General features: G+C 35.8%; 1 protein-coding gene across 1 annotated transcript in view; it reads left to right on the top strand.

Annotated features, from left to right (window-relative positions):
- Positions 1-17731, top strand: part of WDFY1 (WD repeat and FYVE domain containing 1) — a 29807-nt gene extending 12076 nt beyond the window's left edge. The window contains exons 7-13 of the mRNA XM_015819017.1: positions 5850-5976; positions 7310-7415; positions 8968-9069; positions 9671-9801; positions 13955-14063; positions 16833-17635; positions 17713-17731. Coding sequence (XP_015674503.1) covers positions 5850-5976; positions 7310-7415; positions 8968-9069; positions 9671-9801; positions 13955-14063; positions 16833-16892 — 635 coding nt within the window. The 3' untranslated portion in view covers positions 16893-17635; positions 17713-17731. The remainder of the gene's footprint in view (positions 1-5849; positions 5977-7309; positions 7416-8967; positions 9070-9670; positions 9802-13954; positions 14064-16832; positions 17636-17712) is intronic.
- The last annotated feature ends 5257 nt before the right edge of the window (positions 17732-22988 follow it).

The raw sequence follows: 22988 nt of genomic DNA, 5'->3' as shown, positions 1-22988 counted from the left end.
CGTACTATAATTTTTAGTAGCATTTCAGAAAATTACAAGGCAAATAAACCGAATACTGTTTTAAAACATAGCAAAACTTTGACCTGAAGGTAAATGAGCTTTCTTAGTTCTTACCAAGACTCCATTGTGTCTTGAGCAATCTTTAAAAGCAATCCCATGTTAGCAGTAATGAAGTCTGGATGTAATAAATGTATAAATGATGGAGAGTAGGTCTGAATCCAGTCAAGATCATATCATGATTATCAAACTGAAACAGAACACCCAACCTATTCCTAGTACTGATGTTCTCATACAAATCAAAATCAGCAAGAAATTCAACTAAGAAATTCTTTTAGAAGTAGTATAATCCCTGCCAGAACTGGTTATTTATCGCTTTCCAGCTAGTACTAGTATCTATGTCTGAATTAAATTTTACTTTCCTACAATTGTCTAAATATTTTTTATTAGTTTCTGTGAAAATAGTGGGTAGAAACAAAATCAGATTTATTTATCCCCATACTGATGACACTGTAACTAACCCCGTTGTGTGATTTCATCAGTTGCAAATGGATACTAAAAACTTACACAACCCTGTGAACTTCCATCTTCTTTGAAAAGTTCATTACCATATTCAAACATTGATCCAAAACATCTGATTACTTAGATTATTCATATATAATTAAAAAACATTTTCTCCTTCAAAAACAATTTCCACATAAATTTGTATTCAGTTACCTGTCCATTTTATCTTTGCTAAGATAACTGAGCTCTCTCTTACATTTCCCTACACTTTTTTTTAATGCGGGCTAACCCACTTCGGCCCAATATAAAACAGTTTGTTCCAACTGCAACACACAAATACCTAATTTCCATACATACATACACGGGGGGGGGGGGAATTTGTATTTTGCTTCACTATAAACCTTAATATTATTTTTAATGTTTTGTCAGTGTATTATGCAAATCCAGCCAATTATAGTTTATTTAGGAACTATGTTTGGTGGTGTGGTGGTGCAGTAGTTAGAATGCAGTACTGCAGGCTACTCCTCGCAGTTCGATTCTCACCGGCTCAAGGTTGACTCAGCCTTCCATCCTTCCGAGGTCGGTAAAATGAGGACCCAGATTGTTGGGGGCAATATGCCGACTCTGTAAACTGCTTAGAGAGGGCTGTACAGCACTGTGAAGCGGTATATAAGTCTAAGTGCTATTGCTATGTTTGTCAAGCCATATCTTGGTGTGTATGTGAATCTAGCTTCAGAACATTTACTTATTTTACTTATTTTTCCCTACAGTCAGAAACTTGGGTCTTTCTTTTTTTTTAAAAAAAAAAAAATTTTATTATTTAAACCGACAAACAAAACAAAACATAATACACATATATACACAATATATATTTTAACATCAACTTCATAACAGTAATCTTCTATTATTTACATTTTCCCCCTTATTCTTCTTTAGAGTATTTATCCTTATTGCCCCATTATTTCTTATTTGCATTTTTCTTCCTTCATACATTATTATATACACATTTTCCACGTTTAACCTTTCCATATTTATTCTCTCTTATTTCTACTCTCTAGCCAGTCATATCACTTGCTCCATATTAAATAATATTCTGTGTCTTCTTTTTCTTTTATCTCTTTTGTTAATTTGTCCATTTCAGCACAGTCCAGGATTTTCTTTATCACTTCTTCCTCTGATGGTATATTCTCATTTTTCCAGAACTGTGCGTATGCTATTCTTGCTGCCATTGTTATATGTATAATTAAATACCGTATTTCTTTACTATATTTCCTGTTTAAAATACCCAGCAAAAAGATCTCTGGTTTCCAGTCTACCGGTTGATCTATTAGAAACTTGGGTCTTTCAATTATCACTCTGTAGTGATTTTTTTTAAGTTCTACACTTTAGTGGGATAGCAAAGTTTTCCTTGAAGCTGCAGTTTTAAGATAGCAGGCAACTAGAGCCTTTATGCAATTGTCTATGGAGATTCTCAGTCATCCAGGTAATGGGTATCCCAAAAGTGCTTTTTCAGGATGCAACTGGAGTTTCTTGTTTTTTCTTCGAAGAGGTTCTCATCCAAGATGCTTTTTCTTCGAAGAGGTTCTCATCCAAGATGCTTCTTCAGCTCTGACTGGATCCTTCCATTTCCCACCCTCCAGTCAGAGCTGAAGAAGCTTCTTGGATAAGAAGAGAAACGTCTTCAAAGAAAAAAACAAGGAAGTCCAGTTGCCTCCTGAAAAAGCACCTTTGGGACCTTTATGCAATTGTTCATCCAGAGAAAGAGAAAAAAAAAAAGAAGTTTAATGACATAAAAGATCCTTACAGGGGCTATATGAGCTGGAGTTAAGAAATCATGTAATTCTAAGTAATGTTTGGCTGTATGATTATGGAGATAACCACTCAAAAATTTACAGAACTAAATTTGTGCCAGGAATATTAATATTCTACCAGAAAATGTAAACCAATTTTAAACTGTAATTTTTAATTAAAAAGTTAAATGTCCAAATAAAGCCAAGACTATTCTCCCTTACCTCAGAGTACAGAACACAAAATAATGATTTAAATCACAGGAAGGCAAATTTTGCTTGAATATCAGAAAAATGTATTTATAGTAAGAGCAGTTTGATTTCAGAATCACCTATTAAGTGAAGTGGTGGGATATGTTCAAATGAAGCTAGATAGCATCTGTCTAGGATGCCTTACTTTGGATTCCTGTACTGAATGGGTCCAGTGGCTCAAATAATCTCTTCTAGTTTAATTATCATTTCATTTCATTCTAAATACTTCTTGTGCTTTGAAATATTTAAACACTAGATGTCAGACTTTCAAATGTTGAGTCTCAGCCAGTTTTCATGATAACTGATGTATTAATTAGGTAGTAAGCAGTATCAGCTTTGAATTCATCGAATTTTTACTGTATTATTAAAGCCTAAATAAAGAGATTTGCTAATTTCTGGGACTATTACTTCTTAAGACCATCACATAACACAGGAAGATATTTACAAAGGATTCAGAAAATCTTTTGGCATTCTTAAAATGATTTCTTCCCCATCTCTCCTTTAACATCCTTTCTATTGTTTTCTTTTATTCATCTATTGCTAATCATCTTTATCAGATTTTTATTGCCATGTAGTGGCATTACCTTGTTAGGGCAGTTAACTCTTTCTGCTCAGATAGGATGAGCCATACTTAGCACAAATGGGTTGCAGAAGATTCGACGAGGCAATCTACCAGTAAAATGCCATTCAGATACACCTTTTGTTGCCAAATGTTGAGACACAATTATCCCATACTGTGTTGCTGATTACCTGTTTTTCCTCTTAAGGAATACACAGTACTTTATTTATAGTTGCCATGTGCATTTTTATCCATTTCAGTTACATTGAGGAAAAAATTATTTGATCCCCTGCTGATTTTGTACGTTTGCCCACTAACAAAAAAATGATCGGTCTATAATTTTAATGGTAGGTTTATTTAACAGTGAAAGACAGAATAACAACAACAAAAATCCAGAAAAACACATTTTAAAAAAGTTATAAATTGATTTGCATTTTAATTAGTGAAATAAGTATTTGATCCCCTATCAATCAGCAAGATTTCTGGCTCCCAGATATCTTTTATACAGGTAACGAACTGAGATTAGGAGCACTCTCTTAAAGGGAGTGCTCCTAATCTCAGTTTGTTACCTGTATAAAAGACATCTGTCCACAGAAGCAATCAATCAATCAGATTCCAAACTCTCCACCATGGCCAAGACCAAAGAGCTGTCCAAGGATGTCAAGGACAAGATTGTAGACCTACACAAGGCTGGAATGGGCTACAAGATTATCGCCAAGCAGCTTGGTGAGAAGGTAACAACGGTGCAATTATTTACAAATGTAAATGTAAATGCTCAAGAAAGCCCATGTACAGGCCCATCTGAAGTTTGCCAATGAACATCTGAATGATTAAGAGGAGAACTGGGTGAAAGTGTTGTGGTCAGATGAGACCAAAATCGAGCTCTTTGGCATCAACTCAACTCGCCATGTTTGGAGGAGGAGGAATGTTGCCTGTGACCCTAAGAATACCATCCCCACCATCAAATATGGAGGTGGAAACTTTATGCTTTGGGGGTGTTTTTCTGCTAAGGGGGCAGGACAACTTCACCACATCAAAGGGACAATGGACAGAGCCATGTACCATCAAATCTTGGTTGAGAACCTCTTTCCCTCAGCCAGGGCATTGAAAATGGGTTGTGGATGGGTATTCCAGAATGGCAATGACCTAAAATACATAGCCAAGGCAACAAAGGAGTGGCTCAAGAAGAAGCACATTAAGGTCCTGGAGTGACCTAGCCAGTCTCCAGACCTTAATCCCATAGAAAATCTGTGGAAGGAGCTGAAGGTTTGAGCTGCCAAATGTCAGCTTTGAAACCTTAATGACTTGGAGAGGATCTGCAAAGAGGAGTGGGACAAAATCCCTCCTGAAATGTGTGCAAACTTGGTGGCCAACTATAAGAAACATTGATCTCTGTGATTGCCAACAAGGGTTTTGCCACCAAGTACTAAGTCGTGTTATTTCACTCATTAAAATCAAATCAATTTATAACTTTTTTGAAATGCATTTTTCTGGATTTTTTTGTTATTCTGTCTTTCACTGTTAAAATAAACCTACCATTAAAATAACAGACTGGTCATTTCTTTGTCAGTGGGCAAATCAGCAGACGATCAAATAATTTTTTCCCTCACTGTAAACCTGGGATGTGTAAACCAGGATCATATATAACTTTCAAAATTCCTGGTACTACTGGCTATATGTTTTGAGGTGAGAGTCATGTGGAATTCTAATATAAGCACTAATATAGATTTGACTTTATTTAGAAAATGTAAATGTACCCTTAACTTAAGAAATCCCCTCCCCAGTTTTTGAGTTTTCCCACATATGTCACAATCTTTTAAAAATGTTTTTATAGATGAATATAGTTTTATTTGGCTTATAGAGACCTAGTTTGCTTAAAATATATTCATTTAAAACTATCCATCCTATCTATCTATCTATCTATCTATCTATCTATCTATCTATCTATCTATCTATCTATCTATCTATCTATCATCTATCTATCTATCATCTTATACCTTGCTTTTTTCCATGAGGCATAAGGTAGTTTATGTGGGTCTCCAGTTGTTAATGTTCATAACAATTATGTAGGGTAGATTACAGCAAATTTAAATAACTTCTGAATGATTTAATTAACACTAAGGATTTTAAAGTTGAGTTTTCTTTATCTTAATTTGGCTCTTTAACCAACATAGCACTCACTTCACTGTCTAACATTCTTCAGTTTATTAAAAAAGATAGGGGAAGGAATGAAGCTTTGATAAGGTAAGCATTGATCTTGCATATGAAGGTACGCTTCAACTTCCACCATCATCAATACCTTGTTTCAATTGAAACGGATTGAGATAAATTGTAGCTTTGAGAGGTCTCCTCTTGTATTTTAGTTGATTTTAAGATATTGTTAGGAAGTAAACAATTTTTCCCATGACATTTAATTTGTAATTCAAAGATGCTAAAATAGTTTAAGTTTAGCAGCTGAAGAAGATTGAGATCTCTGTTTTCTGTGAAGACTTCATTTAAAAAATGTCCCAAGGTAAAAACACAATTTCAACATAGACTTTTTTTAATCAGGAGGGGTGGGGAATCTCCACTTTGTTGTACAATTCGGCAAATGCTCTATCGTGTTTTCAGCGGTTTCTTTTTCTACAATAAAAATATCCCTTTACAAGAGAGATTGCCATAGGATTTCTGTTTGTACATACTCATCCAGCAAGTGTACATTGTCAACATTTCACCCTTCTCCTTTCCCCACCCTCACCCCATATATATAGGAAGTATTTCTTCTTTGTGGTGGGATCCTGTTCAGCGATTACTTTTCTCTGGAGCATCTGATAATAGCATAATCATGTGGGACATTGGTGGAAGAAGAGGTCGGACCCTGCTTCTTCAAGGTCATCAGTATGTAGCCATTTTGTTTCCTAGCGTGTATTAATGCTGATTAGCTTTTGGTGTTACGTAGGCATGAAGGGTTTTATTTGGTTCTATTTTCTGCCAGCCATAATCAACTAAAATTTTTGTATAGTGTTGTTTCTGAATGTGTATTGCAGTATGTTATTTTGATATTCTTCAAAAGCACATGGAGTTTGGGATAAAGATTTGAAATCTGATGCTTTAGATCTTTCTGTTTGTTTCCTAGTTTTATCCAGCCGTATCTTACACCTTAGTGCAGACACATAGCATGCTGACAGAAAAGCATGAGACACATGCAAATAAATTGCAGTGGTCCAGAAGAATGGATTTCTTCTGCAATTAACAAGGCAGTTGCTGGTAGAAGATACAGAAAACTTGTTCCCCAAGTGTCAATAAAGACTCTTGCTTCATTAGAGTCTTCTATCATTAAGGAACAGTGCAGTGCTAATGACTATCCCCAGGCTCCCCAAAAAGACTAAATTCTTGGAAGTTCTGTTTATGCAAAACCCTTCTTTTACAAAACACATTGTCACTATTTAATAAACACTTCATTCTTGCAAATATAACAGTACTTTAACAAACATTTAAGATATGTAGCCTCTTAATATTTTTTCTCGAGTATGAATAAACAGTGTCTCCACTTAGCAGCAGGAAAAAGAATGATTATCTCTTGTTGAGGAAGGCAAAAAAGATTATTTCTTTGTTGTCTACAATGGACACTGTTTTGCAATGTGGGTTTCCTAGGGGTGACATGGGGTTATTTTGATTCCAAATTGTCATTGTCCTCAGTTCAAAATACTTTATCGAAAATTGTAGAATTTGAGCCAACATCTGCTTTTACTGGATAAGTAAGATAATTTAACAGCTGAAATTTGCACAAAGAGTTACAAAAATATATTCCTCAAAAAGCTATTCTATCCTTTAGTACCTGTTTATAATTAACCCTGGAACATCTGGAAAGATGACAACAATATCTTTTTTAACCTGGCTTTTCCCCAGTGTGCTAGAGACTATACCTTCTATAACTATTGGCCATTCTGACTTGAGCTCCTGGAGTTTATAATTGATATTTTGGGAAGCAATATGTTTGGAAATATGGTTGTACATGTAAAGCTGCGATCTATGTAATATAAAACTGTCATGCAAATTAATAGCAATATTTTTTTTTAAATCCAGGTATATGCAGTTTGATATTTTAAAATGTTCTTAGCAAGCATCCCCCCCAAAATAACCACCCAAGATTTGAATGGTTTCAAGTCAAACATGCAAAATACCAATGTTACATATCTTTATCACCTAGCTGGGTTTTTTTTCTTAACAGTGACAAGGTGCAGGCCCTCTGTTACCTCCATCTCACACGACAACTGATTTCTTGTTCAGCAGATGGAGGGATCACAGTCTGGAATATGGATGTTAGTAGAGAAGAGGTAGGAACAAAAATAAAAGGTTTTTTTATATCGAAAGGACAGATGATCAGCTAATATTCCCTAATTATAGCATTCCTTTATTCTGTTACCTCACAGCTAATCAGTCAAATTTAGCAAATAGCCAGAAAAGTCATACTGCAGTGATATTTTAGAAGTGGGAGTGAGGAAAATGACTCAAGTATGCTCTCCTTTGGAATTGGCGTCACCTTCTTCTAGTTGCCAGATCATTGCCTTTTAAGAAGTTTTTTAATGTTTAAGAAACCTTGTAATGTAAATGTAAAAGATAAAATTGTGATTGTACTGAAATATAACATTGACATATCTCTTAGTGTCTTGAATTTCTAGCATGTAGGTCAAGACATGGGTTGCATGCTGTAAAAAATACAATATACAATCCTGCATACTTGCCATCATCCCATTAATAGAAACATTTGAGAAATGTTGGTATCTGGAAAGAACAACCCTAGCTTTCTATACTAAATAAAATTTTAAACAAGAAAAATATTAAAAGTTGTAGTGCCATCACACTATCTAGGTTAGTCTTCAAGGCCAGAATAGTACTGAAGATGCTGTTTAGTGAGGTCACCATTGTGTTAGTTTATGGTAACCAAAAATCGGAAGGAGCCTTATTTCAGACTAACATATTTTATTCAAAGACATAAGCTATAACTCCCTTAATTAGAAGCACTGTGTATATTTGATGAAATTTGTAACAGCTTGTGGAATATTATGTCTTTGAATAACATTTGTTAGTTAGATTACCAAGCATTCAAAAATGTTTGCTGGCTGCACCTGTCAATTCAGTTGCCCAGCCATTTTTCCATACATAAAAAATGTCTATTGAAAAAATAATTGGTTACGCTATTTTGGAAGAATTTATTTATAAGACAATAAATTATGGAAAATCCTAGTCTTTACATGATTTTCCAAAAGCTCTGTTCGCAGTGAGACCAAGAATGGAAACCAGCCTTTATACGAAAGAATTGACCCAGGCAATTATTAATTGCTTTAAATAACACCGATGGTACTTCAGAATGCGAACAGGTCATATTTAACTTCAAATTATGAGTGAAAATGGAAGGCATAATGGTTTGATTGTAGAAAACCTCAGCTTTTCAGTTACCCAGTACTTTTTCTTAATCATCCACATTGAAAAAACGGAAGCCCTTAACCTCCTACAGGAAGCTAATTGTTGAAGTGTAACAAAAGCATATTTTTCATTGATGTGGTGAAGTGAAAACTGCGTCATACCAAGTTAAGTGTAGGAGGCATCTGAGAGGCAGCTTGAGTGACCTCATCTACACCATTTAAGACTATATTGCTCTAATTAGATCTGAGAGGAAGCAACTTTTATAACATACCCTTGCTTTCAAGGACACTGCTGTAGTAGCCCTTATCTGTGAACTGTAGACTTTTATCTATTTCTAATTGTATCTAAACAAATAAAAAAGGTTACACTTTAATTCCGCTTACATTTTTAAAGCTGGGGAGTGTTTTTTATTTTTTCGGAATGGCATATTTAAGTATGTTTCTGTCATCTTTTTTTTTCCAGGCCCCACAGTGGTTAGAAAGTGATTCCTGTCAGAAATGTGAGCAGCCGTTTTTCTGGAATATAAAGCAGATGTGGGATACAAAGACCCTGGGTCTGAGGCAGGTAAGAAGCTAGCAGTGTTTTATTTATAACAGTATGAAAGCTAAAGAAGTTAATTAGGATGTCTCTTTGAATTAGTTCCTGATTACCATGCACACTTCCTTCTCATCTTCCATGACCTTTCAGCAGCAACATAGCTCTTCTGGATTTTAAGTCAACCTTTTCCCAACCTAGAGTTCACCAGATGTATTGGAAATGTATTTTTCAGAATTCCCAGCAAGTAGGGCTTCATCATGCTAGTGGACGCACTAAAAACTGCACTCCTGAGTGAACTAAATTAGCTAGAATTGTCTTGAAGTCTTTCTTTATGCATCTGAGCACAAAGTAGTGTTCTGCATTAGATTTGTCTAGATCAGGTTATGTGCAAATTAAAATGTTCATTATAATTTTGCTTATTAACTGAGATTTTTATCTGGGACAGATTTAGACTGCTGTCTTTAGGAGATTAACTGGGATAGGCCTACAGAGATAGTAGGCTTCTTTGATGAATGCAATGGTGAACTCATTGGCTGAAAACATGAGAAATTTATTGCTTTCTTCTTAATATTTGGATTAATTTGGAATATATTTCTGATTGCTTCTCATTTTCATTTCCATTATCCAGCATCACTGTAGGAAATGTGGTCAAGCAGTATGTGGCAAATGCAGCACGAAACGCTCCAGCTATCCTATAATGGGCTTTGAATTCCAGGTCCGGGTTTGTGACTCTTGTTTTGAGTCTGTCAAAGATGAAGAGTGAGTACTATAGCTTAGAGGACTCTGACTTACTGCCCTTTAGTTTTAAGTCTGAGATTTGAGGCCAAAATAATATATACAGTATGTGAGATAAGAACTATAGATATCCTTCCTTTCATAAGGTTTTTTTAATTCATTTTCTTTAAAGTTAATGTATGCAGCAAATAAAATTGGTTGCAAAGACTTAGGTTTTAATTTCTGCTAATTCATTTCTAGTAATATATCCAATACTATTATAATGCAACAAAGGAAAAATAGGTTTTCTTAAATTTCTTTCCAAGAACTAATATTTATTTGTAAACATAGTCCTAGAGAAATATCATACACCAAACATACTATAGTAAGAGTCATCTCCATTCACAATGATATCTTATCCAAGGCTGTTTGGAATAACCAGGTTTTAATGGCTTTTTAGACAGTTAATAGGGAGAACACCAGTTATAATAAGGAAATGGTTGGGATACTTTCCCAAAGAATAGAAGATGTAATTGAAAAGTCTTGTTCCCATAGTATCTGTAGATGAAAATCCTTTAGGTTATAACCCATTCTCCCAGTTTTTACTGAACAGGCAGAAACCATTACAAATAGCTGGTCTGAGGTTATCTAAGTCCCAAACCATGTAAGAGCTTATAAATAACAGTTAGCAGCTTGAACTGCTTTCAGTTCGTTAATCAGTTCAAATCCTGTAGAAATATGAAGTGGCTTTTTTTTTCCAAAAAAAGGGAGCTGATCCAATCAGGTCTTAGTTTCTAGGAACAAATCCAAAATTTGACAATATACTAACCCTAATGCAGGGATTATCAGAAACAAAATATGTTTTTTAAAAAGTTATTTCTGTCATTTCTGATTAGCAAAAGGGTAGGATGGGAATTTTATCAAGTTGAGATCATAAAACATTGCATAATTTCTGCTTCACTCAATTACAAATGTTCAATCTTCAACATTATTTTGAAATTATAATATACATAGATATTTTTCAGAATCCCATTAATTCAAGCTTGCTTTAGATAAGCATACATAAATCCAAACTATATTGTTATCTTCATTTTTACAAAGATGTTTTACCATTTAAATGGCTGGTTTGCAGTAGAAGTTCAATCAAAGAAAAAGGTGAAGGAATTCACCTCCATTGAATGCCCTCTTCCTCCCTTCATTTTAGTTTTTTGTTGTAGTCCTTCCAGTAGTTTTAGCGTGCACATACTTGGCACATTTTTTCACAGTGAGTCTTTTAGACTCCAGCCTGAATCAGCTTTCATTGTTTCGGTCTTGCTTTTTATCCTTTCACGCTTTGACATATTTGTATTGATAAGATGGCTAAAACAAACATTCTCCTATATCAGGAGGGAGATATTTTTGATAAGCTCTTTACAAATTATCTGTTAAAACCTCTTGCAAGCTTCTGTTCTTTTTCTGGCAACCCTCTAATGTAGAAGGAAAATAGCAGAGAGAAAGAAATAGGGACAGAGCAGAAAGAAAGAAATGATCAAAGTTCATGGCATCATTGAAACTGCAGGAGGACTCATTATAAATATTAGCTACCAGATTATCATTTGCTAAATAAATAGACAATGAATCAAGAAGCTTGAAGTTTCCATTCATCAGTCAAGATGTACGTGCTATTTACTTTGCCTTGACCCATCCTAGGTATAGTCCCAAATCCTTGAGCCCTTCAATAATTTCTCATGAAATCTATATCTAGTTTATGTTCTAGATATTACTTGCCATTCTTTCATGTTTGCTGTGTGCCTTGCTTCCTGCCTATTAATGTTCAGCCTAGTGATTTGGGTCTAGAGTTTGATTTTTAATTAATTATTAGGCAAAATTATGATTTTGGCCTAGTTTTGTTTTTTAATGTGGGTGCCTTCAAGTTAGTTTTGACTCCTGGCAGCTGTTTGAACATGTCCATGCATTTTTGTAGCAACATTTTCAGAAATGGTTTTCCATTGGCTTCTTATTCTGTACCTCCCTTTTTTTCCCTTCTGTACAATTATGTCCAATTTTCAGAGTCTGCCTGGACAGATCCCTGCAGTTCTCTTGGCAAGGTTTTTCAAAAATGATTTGTCATTGCCTAGGACTGAAATAGCTGGCTTCATACCCAAGGCAGGACTACAACTCCAGTCTCCCAGTTTCTAGCTGATGTCTTGACCACTACACCAAACCGGATTTTGTACTCTACCTAGCATTTGGTATATTTTACTCTGGCACTCAGCCCCCCCCCCCAGAAATAGGGAGGCTGTTTCTTCAGCCGTCAAACTTCTTTTGGTCTGTGTAGCATTTGAACCTTAATTTCCCAAGCTCCAGTTTGAATTCCTGATTGAATAATACTGGTTCCATTTCGCCATCTTTTTTTTTTTTTACTTTTTAGCTATGTTGCTGTTCGCAGTTTGTGGTGGCACAATTAGCTATGATAACATAAATCTTTTTTCACCCCACGTTGCCTCACTGTCATCCCATAAGTAAATAGCCTTAAGATGTCATTAAGTGGTCTGGTTTCCCCCTTGAGCCAATACTGTTCCTTTATATTTTCAAGTCAAAAAAAAATCTGTAATGCTTTGTCACACATTATCTTGGAGGTAAGGTCATCGGACCTGTTAACGAGTATCAGGGGAAGTATGTTATGTGACCGTTGGACATGTATACCCATTTCCCACTAAGTAGCCTTTAGGCAAATATTTCTCTTCCATTGTTAGCTTTGCCAGTTGCAGTTTGTTTCCCGAGCTCCTTCATACCTGTCACCAGTAATTTTCAACATAGCTTATCTCCAAAAAAGGAATGTTTTGCCACTTCCATAGTACTCTGAATTTCATTGTTACCTTTGATTGCAAATATCCTTGCTTTTCCTAATCACACTTTTCAGAAAATAATGAGGGTTGGTTTTGATAGTAATTTTATTAAATTAAATTATAAATACAAATATAAAACTAATATAAACTAAAATAGAATAAAAAATATAAAGTGCAAGAAAATTGAAAAGAAAAAATAAAAATGTAGTAAATAAAAATAAAATACATATATAAAGAAATGACTTCCTCCTTTATCACAGCAAGTATCAACTCATCACCTTTTCATAAAATACAACAAATGATCTTTTTCCCATTCTTCCCAGAAAATAATAAGACTTGTTGAATTAGTATTGTTTTGTACCAACTCATGGATGGATAACAAGATAACTCAGATATAGAAACAGTGCAGTACTGTAGTAGGAAACATCCTGCTTAAATTAAAGGTTAAATCAGCGCTAGGAGGAAAGCATGTTGACTAACCATTTTTTTCTTGTAAAACACGGTATGTTTTCCTGTCTGTGGTTATATATAACCAGTGCTTTTTTTCTAAAAAAAAAAAAAAAAAAAGGTGCCAGAACTCACACATGTCATACAACCCGCCTTGCCTACCCTACAAGGTTCCATCCAAAAAAAGTGCTGGAACTCCGTTCTGGGCGTTCTATGAGAAAAAAAGCCCTGTATATAACATTGTTAATTTGTTAGAAGTTTAATATCTATCTGATTTAAGTGAAGAACATACTTGCTTTAATTCTTCTCCATTGCTTAGGGTATTTGCCAGATTAACTGTTCTCCCTTATGATAATACTGAATGCAGAGTTGAGCTATCTATTTCCTAAAGCAGCAGGTCAAAAGCGTCCATTCCCGAAATAGAAAAATTATTGTTAATTAGATCTTCTGTGTTTGCATTATAATTTGAAATGGTGTTTTAAGTTCTTGCCTGTGTGTGTGTGTGTGTGTGTGTGTGTGTATTTGTGTATGTATGTATGTGTACAAGATTGCAAATATGTTGGAACAGAGCCTTTAAATATAAATCGCCTGGCATGTGGATTTGTTACTATCTTAATGTTGGGATTTGATTTTTGCTGTTGTTTTTATAAATCCTTTATTTCATGCTTTCACTGTTCAGATTCAACATGATCTTTAGTTAACTGGCTGCTTCTTCAAATATAATTATGAGGGAGCTAGGCGATTTCTAAATTTGATACATAAATAAAATAATTCAAATAATGAAATTGGTCTTGAGCTTAGCATAACTGCTTTAAAGAAGCTTTACTTTGCATAAGTATTTTTGTATTGCTGTCTTTTGCCCCTGGATTAAATAAGATCTCAAAGGTTGCTGTTATTTAAATCCACTTTTCTCTCTCTTCCAGTCGTACCTCTTTGGCAACTTTTCATGAAGGAAAACACAACATATGCCATATGTCCATGGATATTTCAAGGGGACTTATGGTGACATGTGGAAGTGATCGTGTAGTAAAGGTAAGCTATTCTTTTGTTAATTACATAAAATACATTTCATACTAGCTGTGCTTTATCGTCCTCCAGTTTTGTTTATCTGTTTTTTTTAAGAACAGCAAATGGAGGAAAGGAAAGAGGGAGAATAATCTTTATGTTTAGGTTAGAAGGTTACATATGTTCTCAAGGTGCAGCCTTGTTTATTTGGTCATTTCTAAATCCAACCATTTTCAGACTACACCTTTGTGAAAATAATTGTAAAATCTCATTTTAAAACATTTGTAAACATTAAGTATATATTTGTATACATTAATAATGCACTCATTGAGTGGCATAGTGGCCTAGAGGTGAAGATGCTCACCTCACACTCAGGAGGCTGGGAGTTCAATCCTAGGCAGCAACACATATTTTTCTATTAGGGCGCAAAAAGTAAATATCTTCTGTGAATTCCCACGTAGGCATCAGGAAGGGCGTCAAGCCAGTAAACGCTCACTCCATCAGTTGCCATACCATAGTACCATTAAATCAAGTTGTTCAAATAAACTCAATTTTCATTGAGAAAACTGAAATCAGGAAAATTAAAACCTAGCACAACTAAGTAAACTTTTACCAGTTTAACCGAATAACTATTCCATGAATCAGAAATTTCTAACTCAACTTTATTTGTAATTCCTTTCTGTTTTCTGAAAAATACCAGGTTTAATCTGAAACAAAAGATAATAGTTTTCCTTCTCACTACCCAGGACATATATTTATTTCTCCTGGATATTTTTTTCCCCCACTTTCAATAGAACACACACTTTTTTACATTTACGGGTTGAAGACAAGCTCATTCTTCATGAGTGGGAAAATGTCTGAGAAAAAATATTGATTACCTGTTTTGGAAATTTACCAGGGAGGGTTTGAAAGGGGACTTATACACAAAATCATAGTTGAGTTAAATCTTTATTAAAATAATAAAACAGAAGATGATGCCAGTTTTTTTGGTTCCTAGAACCATTATCAGATATTATTTTTAAAAACAAGGAAGAAGAGAATAAAACAAAAGCCTTAATTATTAGCTAAATGTAAAAGCCTATGAATTCTATTGCTCATATATATTCTTAAGAAAGTGTGGTAAAACATGTACTTTTATTTTATTTTATTTTTTATAGTTGGTGAATATGGCTTTCTTGTTTTTTATAATATGAATTGCCTGCCTGCATTTGGTAAATTATACTACATTTCTAATAATTAATTTTTACTTCACTAAGTTACAAGTGTTTAATCTTCAATAGTATTTTGAAGCTATAATATATGTATATATTTTTCAGAATTCCATTAATTACATTGAAGCTTGCTTTGGATAAGCATACATAAATCCAAACTATATTGTTCTCTTTATTTTTGCAAAGGTATTTTACCATTTACGTAAATAGCTGGTTTGCAGTAGTAGATCAATCAAAGAAAAAGGTGAAGGAATTCACCTTCCATTGAATGCCCTCTTCCTTCTTCCTTCTTTTTAGTTTTTTGTTGTAGTTCTTCCAGTAGTTTTAGTGTGCACATACTTTGCACATTTTTTCACAGAGTCTTTTAGACTCCAGCCAGAATCAAAATTACAGCTTTCATTGTTTCGTTCTTGCTTTTTATCCTTTCAGGCTTTGACATATTTGTATTGATAAGAAGGCTAAAACAAGCATTCTCCTATATCAGGAGGGAGATATTTTTGACAAGCTCCATATTATCTGTTAAAACCTCTTTCAAGTTTGTGTTCTTTTTCTGGCAACCCTCTAATGTAGAAGGAAAATAGCAGAGAGAAAGAAATAGGGGACAGAGCAGAAAGACAGAAATGATCGAAGTTTATGGCATCATTGAAACTTTCTAAATTTCTAATAATTAAAAGTCTTTCTGCCAAGCTTTTATAAATTTGGGAGACAGTAGAGAAAGATTCATTTAAACACATCTTGTTGGGAATTGGGGGATAGACTGCATTTATGTGGCAGCATAGTAAAGCTGATGAACATTAGTGATTATCCTGTCTGCTATCACCATCAATTTTATGGCATTGGGGAATGCCAGGATTATAGATGAGCGTTCCATATTCTTCTTATGGCTTCACTGTATCTTCTTTCCCAGTTAGGAATTTTATGAAAAACAGAGCTGTTTTAAGACATAGCATATACCTTTCATAGCTTATGAAATGCCACATTTTCTACACAACCTGGGGTTGGGATTTGACTATGTGTTTCACAGAGTCAATACAGATTGCCTTACAAATGAAGGCAAGTATATATGTCCCAGGATAATGTTGCAGGATCCAATCTCGGTAGGTCACTTGAACCAAAGGTTTAGTCTTCTAAGCTTTTGGACTTGTGCTGGAGCCCACACATTCTGGTGAGAGAGAGGTTCTCTGAGGATGGGGGCTCCAGCACAAGTTCAAAAGATCTGAAGACTAAACCTCTGGTCCCAGTGACTGACCCAGATTGGATCCTGCAATAGATTGCCTTTTTATTTATTAATCAGAATTTAGCTAAATACATTGCATATTGCTTATTTGCTGAGAAATTCTATTTCCTATTTTATTCTACTGTAATGGGCTATCTTTTGAGTCCTTTCTGGAAGTCTACACATGACAGAAGGTAAGATATAAATGTTTTGAAGTTTTCTTCAAATGGAGGATCCTTATTCCTCATTGACCTACATTTACATAGCATAGCTATCACCATGCAAATATATAATAAACATTTATAAATTTTAAAAATGCTTATTCAGAATGTAGATCATGTGTCGTTTTTTTTATATCTTATTTTTTAGATTTGGGACATGACACCAGTAGTGGGTTGTAGCCTTGCAACTGGATATACTTCCCGTTGATCCGGGCTTTCCAGAATAGTATACTGTATGCATCAAGTGGATATCTTCCCTTTCCTACTCCTGCCACACATGCCAGCTGCTTGACTTTGAGAATATCATTTTCCTAAGATAGACATTTTTGTTTAGGGCTTACAAAGAATGGTGGAAGGTACCGGGTACAAGTTGATGGCCTGTGGAATGAACAGTAGGAAGGTTTACATACAACAAAATATCCGGCATAGGAAGACCACTCATAGCTTGATTTTACTTGTAGCATTCAGTGTGCTTTCTCTGCTGAAATGATATTGTACTGTGGCTAAGGGTTAAAATGAGTACAGTATACTGTAGTGACAACAAAACATGTTCAAAATGTATTCTTTGTAAACTGTCCCGGTAGACTAGTTTTGTCTTATGAATAGTCACTGTGAATAATGGTGCACAGACTTTGAATATAACTTTGCCAGCAGGAGGGAAAACATTTCTTTCCCAGCAGCATTGCAATAGGGGTGGGGGCATTGATAGTGTGTTTTGGACTGTTTTGTTTCTCTGTTACATTTGATGTTGTTCCAGTTTTAAATTGTCTATTGCGAAAGGGGTGGATAGATCCTTGGCAAAACACTAAACATGGTTTCAATAATGGCTGAAGCTAAATGAGGGATTTGAATCATACTTTTTGTATGTAGTAAAAGGGTACAGTTGAGGTTTGGTGAAATAGACAGTAAAGGTATGTTGAACAAAAGGCTTATTTGTGGTGTACAAATAAGGTCCAAAATCTGATTTGGAACTGGCTTTAGAGAACCTTGATACCTATCAAGGTTCTCTAAAGCCAGTTCCAAATCAGATTTTTAGTTCAATTTCAGCAATAACTACAATTGCACCAGAAAAGCTTGCATGTGGACTGCTGCAAGTAAAAATGGTAGGAATAGGTAAATTTAATAAACAGATAGATACATAATTAAGTAAAATAACGGGGAAAATGTGTACATTAAAATTTGTCATTACTTTTGAAAAGTACTTTTGTTATAGTATAGAGTTTTAAAGAGAAATGGTAGGTTGCGATTCTTTTCATTTTGAAGGTTAAATTGTATTACTAAATGTACCTTTATAAAATCTGGTGTAGAATCATCAACATCAATGAAGTTAAATAATTGCTAATTAAAACCGATGGGAAACATTCATTTCAAAGTGTTGCACAAATAGACTGTTCAATCTGTCCTCCAATTAAAACTATTTTTTTGTATGCAAATAGTGTAATCAGCCACTTCTTTTAGGGGATATTTAAAAGTAAGTGAAGAAAAACTGCTTTTCCATCTTTCTCAAGGAAAGTTGTTTTAGGTTAATCATGAAGCTATATCATCACGTTAAAATGTAAGCCCCAAAGAATTCTTTAAAAAAAAAGTCTTCATTAGGGCAATACATATGAGCAAGGGAATTATATAACCTGAGGGATTATCCCATGGTAAATCAGTGTTAGTGTTGGTAAGTCATATAAGATGGGTATAATCAATGTTATTGTTATTGAGTTATTGCTCCTAAACCTCTTTGATAATAATTTTAATGGAGGGACAGAGATTAACATGAAAGGAAGAACCGAATATTTCAGCAATATCACTATACAAATAAGATAAATCATTAAATGATGGTTTTGTTAGAATTATTACATTATTCTACTTACCTGCCTTATTATACTGTATAAAAAGGAGAACTTTAACGTTTGAATTAAACCAGAATTAATTATTATTTCTCCTCAGTATCCCACCTACAGTGAAATGTAAATATGGGTTAAGAAAAGCATCACCTTACATAAAAGCATTTGTATTTTTCCTCTCTAACCCTCTTAATATGCTCTTAAACTTAGGATAACTTGCTGGTGCCAGAGAACAATATTCTCAGGTCTCAATATTTCTGCATATAGAGGAGACCGTCTACTATTTTCATCTATTAATTGTACAAATTGCACAAAAATACATTGAAATATTTGACAGTTCCACTCAAAATTATCCATCACTATTTTGCCAGATTTGTTCCAGGACTGACAAATATTTTACTAGTTGAGATAAGGTAGATAGAAAATATTAATATTAAAGTGGAGGTAGATAGAAAATATTAATATTAAAGTATTCAAATAGATACACAAAGAAATGTTGGGAAAACATTATATTATTTCTATATCCAATGTTGAAGTTCTTCTGATAAGACATAGAACTGTAAAAACTCTGTTACTTGCTTTGGATATAAATTGCTTTTGTGCGTGGGGAAGAGAATAAGGATTATGCTGTACATGGTAACAAAATTGGCCCTGTATTCTAAATGTGCAATCATTCAGATTTGACATATTTACTATGTTTTTTTTCCCCTGAAACCTTCATGGGGGAACCAGAAGGACTAATGTATTTTTGTCTGATGATCCTATTCTCGTGAAACATTGTATCTTTCATTATCTGAGAAACTGTTATTACTGTTTGTTGTTCTCTTTTGTCTTAAAAAAAATGAAAAAAAGCTTTGACTATTGTATAATAAAAATATTTCCTGTAAATTTTGGTTCTTTATTCATAACCTGTGGGACTTTTCACTGTACACTGTGTGCATCAAGTGTCCTAGAAAATGAGTAAGGAAAAAGTAACTAAAGAAATTCAGAAATTGTAAAAATTTCCTAATTTAAGGAACTTCTGTTACTCTGGAATTTGGATGAGACTTGCAAGTTGTATGGTTAAGCAATGGCAGGAAATCAAGTCCTTCAAACCATTGGCTGGCATCTGGGATACTTCCATGCTAGGCAATAGGAATAGCAAGCTTATCTATGCCAGATGTTCCATATAACAATAATAAAAAAGAAGCTGATGAGGAAGAAAAATCTATAGCGGACATAGTAAATTGCAGCCACAAAGGAAAACTTTGAAGACATGCAAATTGAAACCGGCCAGTCTAGAAGCACACAACCATTATAATAAAAATTAATTAGATTTATAAGATTGCCAATAAGAGACACAAGGCAGCTAGGGGATGTTCCCTCAAATAGGGGATTTGCAATACCTCTTCATTTGCAATACCTTTTCTTCTCTAATCACATGAAAATTATGATCACACAAGAACTTTGGAGGAGTTGTCAGAAGTCCACCCAAGGCTTTGTGAGGCCATATGCAGTCCTGTGCCTTGGATTGCATTTATCCTAATTTAAACTGACTCATTCTCATGGACAGCTGAATAAGAGTGGGAGGGAGTTTTTTGTATAAATTGAAAGAAGCTTTTTCATTTGTTCTGTAATTAAATGGGACTATTTTATTCCAGGCAAAAAGGATTTGAGGAGGAGCAAGGGAAAAATAGCAAGAATATAAGTGACTTGAGAGGAAGGCCACAGGAAGATCAGGGCAGCTGTTCAGAGGGTCTTTGAGAGTGGGCCTTTGAGAGTGGCCAAAGACACAGAGAAAAGAAGGCATTGGGAAGATAGGGGTGGATTTGTGGGAGTTGTCCTGCTGGGCCACGGACAGTAATGACAATTGAAAACAGGAAGGACATTAGGAAGATGGTGGGGGGAGAGTCATGAAATATGCTGCACTGGGAAATGTTAAGGAGACTCCAAACTACTCATGTCTAGATTTTTTTTTCTCTTCACTCCAAACCCTTTTCAGCAAACATTCCAGGTTTGAGTTCTGCCAAACTCTTAAAGCGGCCAAACAGACTAAAAACAACAGAATCTCCAATTTTGTTTCAGGTCAGAAGCGAAGTATTTTTCCCCCAATAGATGCAGTTCCCTAATAGATATTCCTTTAAGATTACTACATGGCATGTAAGAAGTGGTTGGAATTTATGGCCTGAATGCTCCCCCACCTTCATCTACTTGACTGTGAGTCTAAAGCTCCAATGCTGTTTTTATTTTTCAGAATGAATTTGGGCTCCAGAGTTATCCCAGGCATTCTTAAACAAAAATAAAACTGGTGGCTGGTTGAAATTCCATGCTTTGTCTGAAAATGGGTGCAACTAGCTGAAAAGTATGTGGAGTGGGGTGGGGAGATAAGCTAAGGTAGTTGTGAGCATTCTGTGAAATGGAGTAATCTGACAAGCTTGTTTGCTTTGTATTAAGTAGCAACTATTTTAATAACCTCTCAAAGTTTCAAGCATGCCCACCAGCCAAAAGGTTGCTTAGTAAGACAGTACAGTTTCAGCTATTTTTAAAAGGAAAGGAATGAAAAAGAACACTTTCAAGAAGGAAATCCAGTTCAACTAGAATATCTGGATTTGTGACCAGTTTGTGGCATGGCTTTAAAAGCATAACATTTAATTTAAAGCAAAACCTTTTACCTTAACAGGCTTGGCCACGTGGCATAAGCCCAAATAAAATATAGTTGCTATTTTGCACTTATCAGATGAATTGTGCTAAGACCACACAGAAATTGATGCTTATGTTATAGACTTAGAGAATCTTCTTGCATTTGCTAATATGTTTTTGAAATTCCATTAACTGGACACCCAATGTAACAGTAATAAATATAATATAGTTAATCACTTAGGATGATTATACTCACAAAATGAACAAAATATAAATATATTTCAGTTTCCATCACTTCAGCAGGTATAGGTAATAATCAAGGGACTATGGGAATTGTAATCCCAGGTTACTAGATTCCTTACTCCTACAATTTAATAGTTAAATTTCAGATTTAAAGCAATAATATTCAAGTGCCCATAATATATTATAGTTCTTTATTGGCAAAATCGGGACTTTTGAAATAGTGAATTGTTTGTAGGATTACATTTGGAAATTTCTCAGTTATGTGCATTTTTTTCCTATGAAGCTGGTTCCAGAAATATTGGTCTCCTCTAAAAAAAAAGTCCCCATCTTTGGAATTTGCCAACTTAACTTTTTTGACTATAACCTATGTTGCTGGATTGGGCCCCTGGCCCACCTAGACCAAGGTCTGCTGTCCTATGGCCAGCCAACTGCACAAGGAAGCTCGCTATAGTCTAGTTCAGTGGTTCTCAACCTTTTTAATGCCGCGACCCCCAACCGGTCATAAGTCGAGGACTAAACCGGTCGTAAGTCGAGGAGTAAACCGGTCGTAAGTCGAGGACTACCCAACCGGTCGTAAGTCGAGGACTTTCCCTGCCCGGGAGCGCCGCGCATGCGCAGTTCCGCCCCCTGCGCCGGCCGAGGCGTAGCTGGAAAGCGGCAGAGACGGAGCAGGCCGACCACCAGCTGGCCCAGCCCAAGGGAGGTAAGGCACCCGCCGGAAAAGGGGGAAAAAAATGGCGGACAGCCTTGCTTGGCGACCCCCGTGAAATGGTCGATCGACCCCAAATGGGGTCGCGACCCATAGGTTGAGAACCGCTGGTCTAGTTAGTAGATAGCCTTCAGAAGCATTCACAAACCCATAAAAACTAATAGCCTTTGATCCTCATTACTTCCAGGAATTCGTCCAGCTCTTTTACGAAGCTAGGACTAGGCTAGAACTACCAACGAGAAACTCAGGTAACAGTCTTAAAAGTTAAAGCAGATGTACATGGGTATCAGGAAAAGACACCCCCAGGATGCATACTTTAAAGCAGGGGTAGTCAACCTTGGCTCTTTTATGACTCGTGAACTTCAACTCCCAGAATTCCTGAGCCAGCTGTGCTGGCTCAGGAATTCTGGGAGTTGAAGTCCACGAGTCATAAAAGAGCCAAGGTTGACTACCCCTGCTTTAAATTACCTCTCAATGTCTGGAGCAGGTACCTGCACCTGCATTTCTCTCTCCCGCTTATCCTCGCCCTGGAGCTAAATCGATCCTGTAAGTTTCTCTGGTCGGAGGACCTCCTAACAGGTGTGTTCCGCCGCACAGCGCCCTGAGAGAAAAAGCGAAAACTTTCCCTGGGGGAAACTTGGCTTGCGAACCGTGGCAGGCAGGGCGCCGCTGGCGAAATTTCCCTTCGCCGACTCGGGAGAGCGCGGAGCGCCCTCTCTCGCGTGCCCCCAAAGGGCCCGTGTGGGGCGGTTGCCCGAGTTACACGGGAGGCCGGGCGGGGAGGAGGAGTCAAGAACTTTCAGTTTAGGGCATGATGGGAAAGCGGAGCGAGCTCTGGAAATTCACCTGTGGCGCCGGGGGGAGGGGGGAGACCCGCACCTGGCGGGAGGGGGGGGAG

This window comes from Protobothrops mucrosquamatus, unplaced genomic scaffold (genome assembly GCF_001527695.2).
Source record: "Protobothrops mucrosquamatus isolate PMUCROS unplaced genomic scaffold, P.Mucros_1.0 scaffold847, whole genome shotgun sequence".
NCBI classification, from domain to species: domain Eukaryota; kingdom Metazoa; phylum Chordata; class Lepidosauria; order Squamata; family Viperidae; genus Protobothrops; species Protobothrops mucrosquamatus.
Note: the sequence above shows the minus strand (reverse complement) of the source record. Positions and strands in the feature narration are given on the sequence as shown.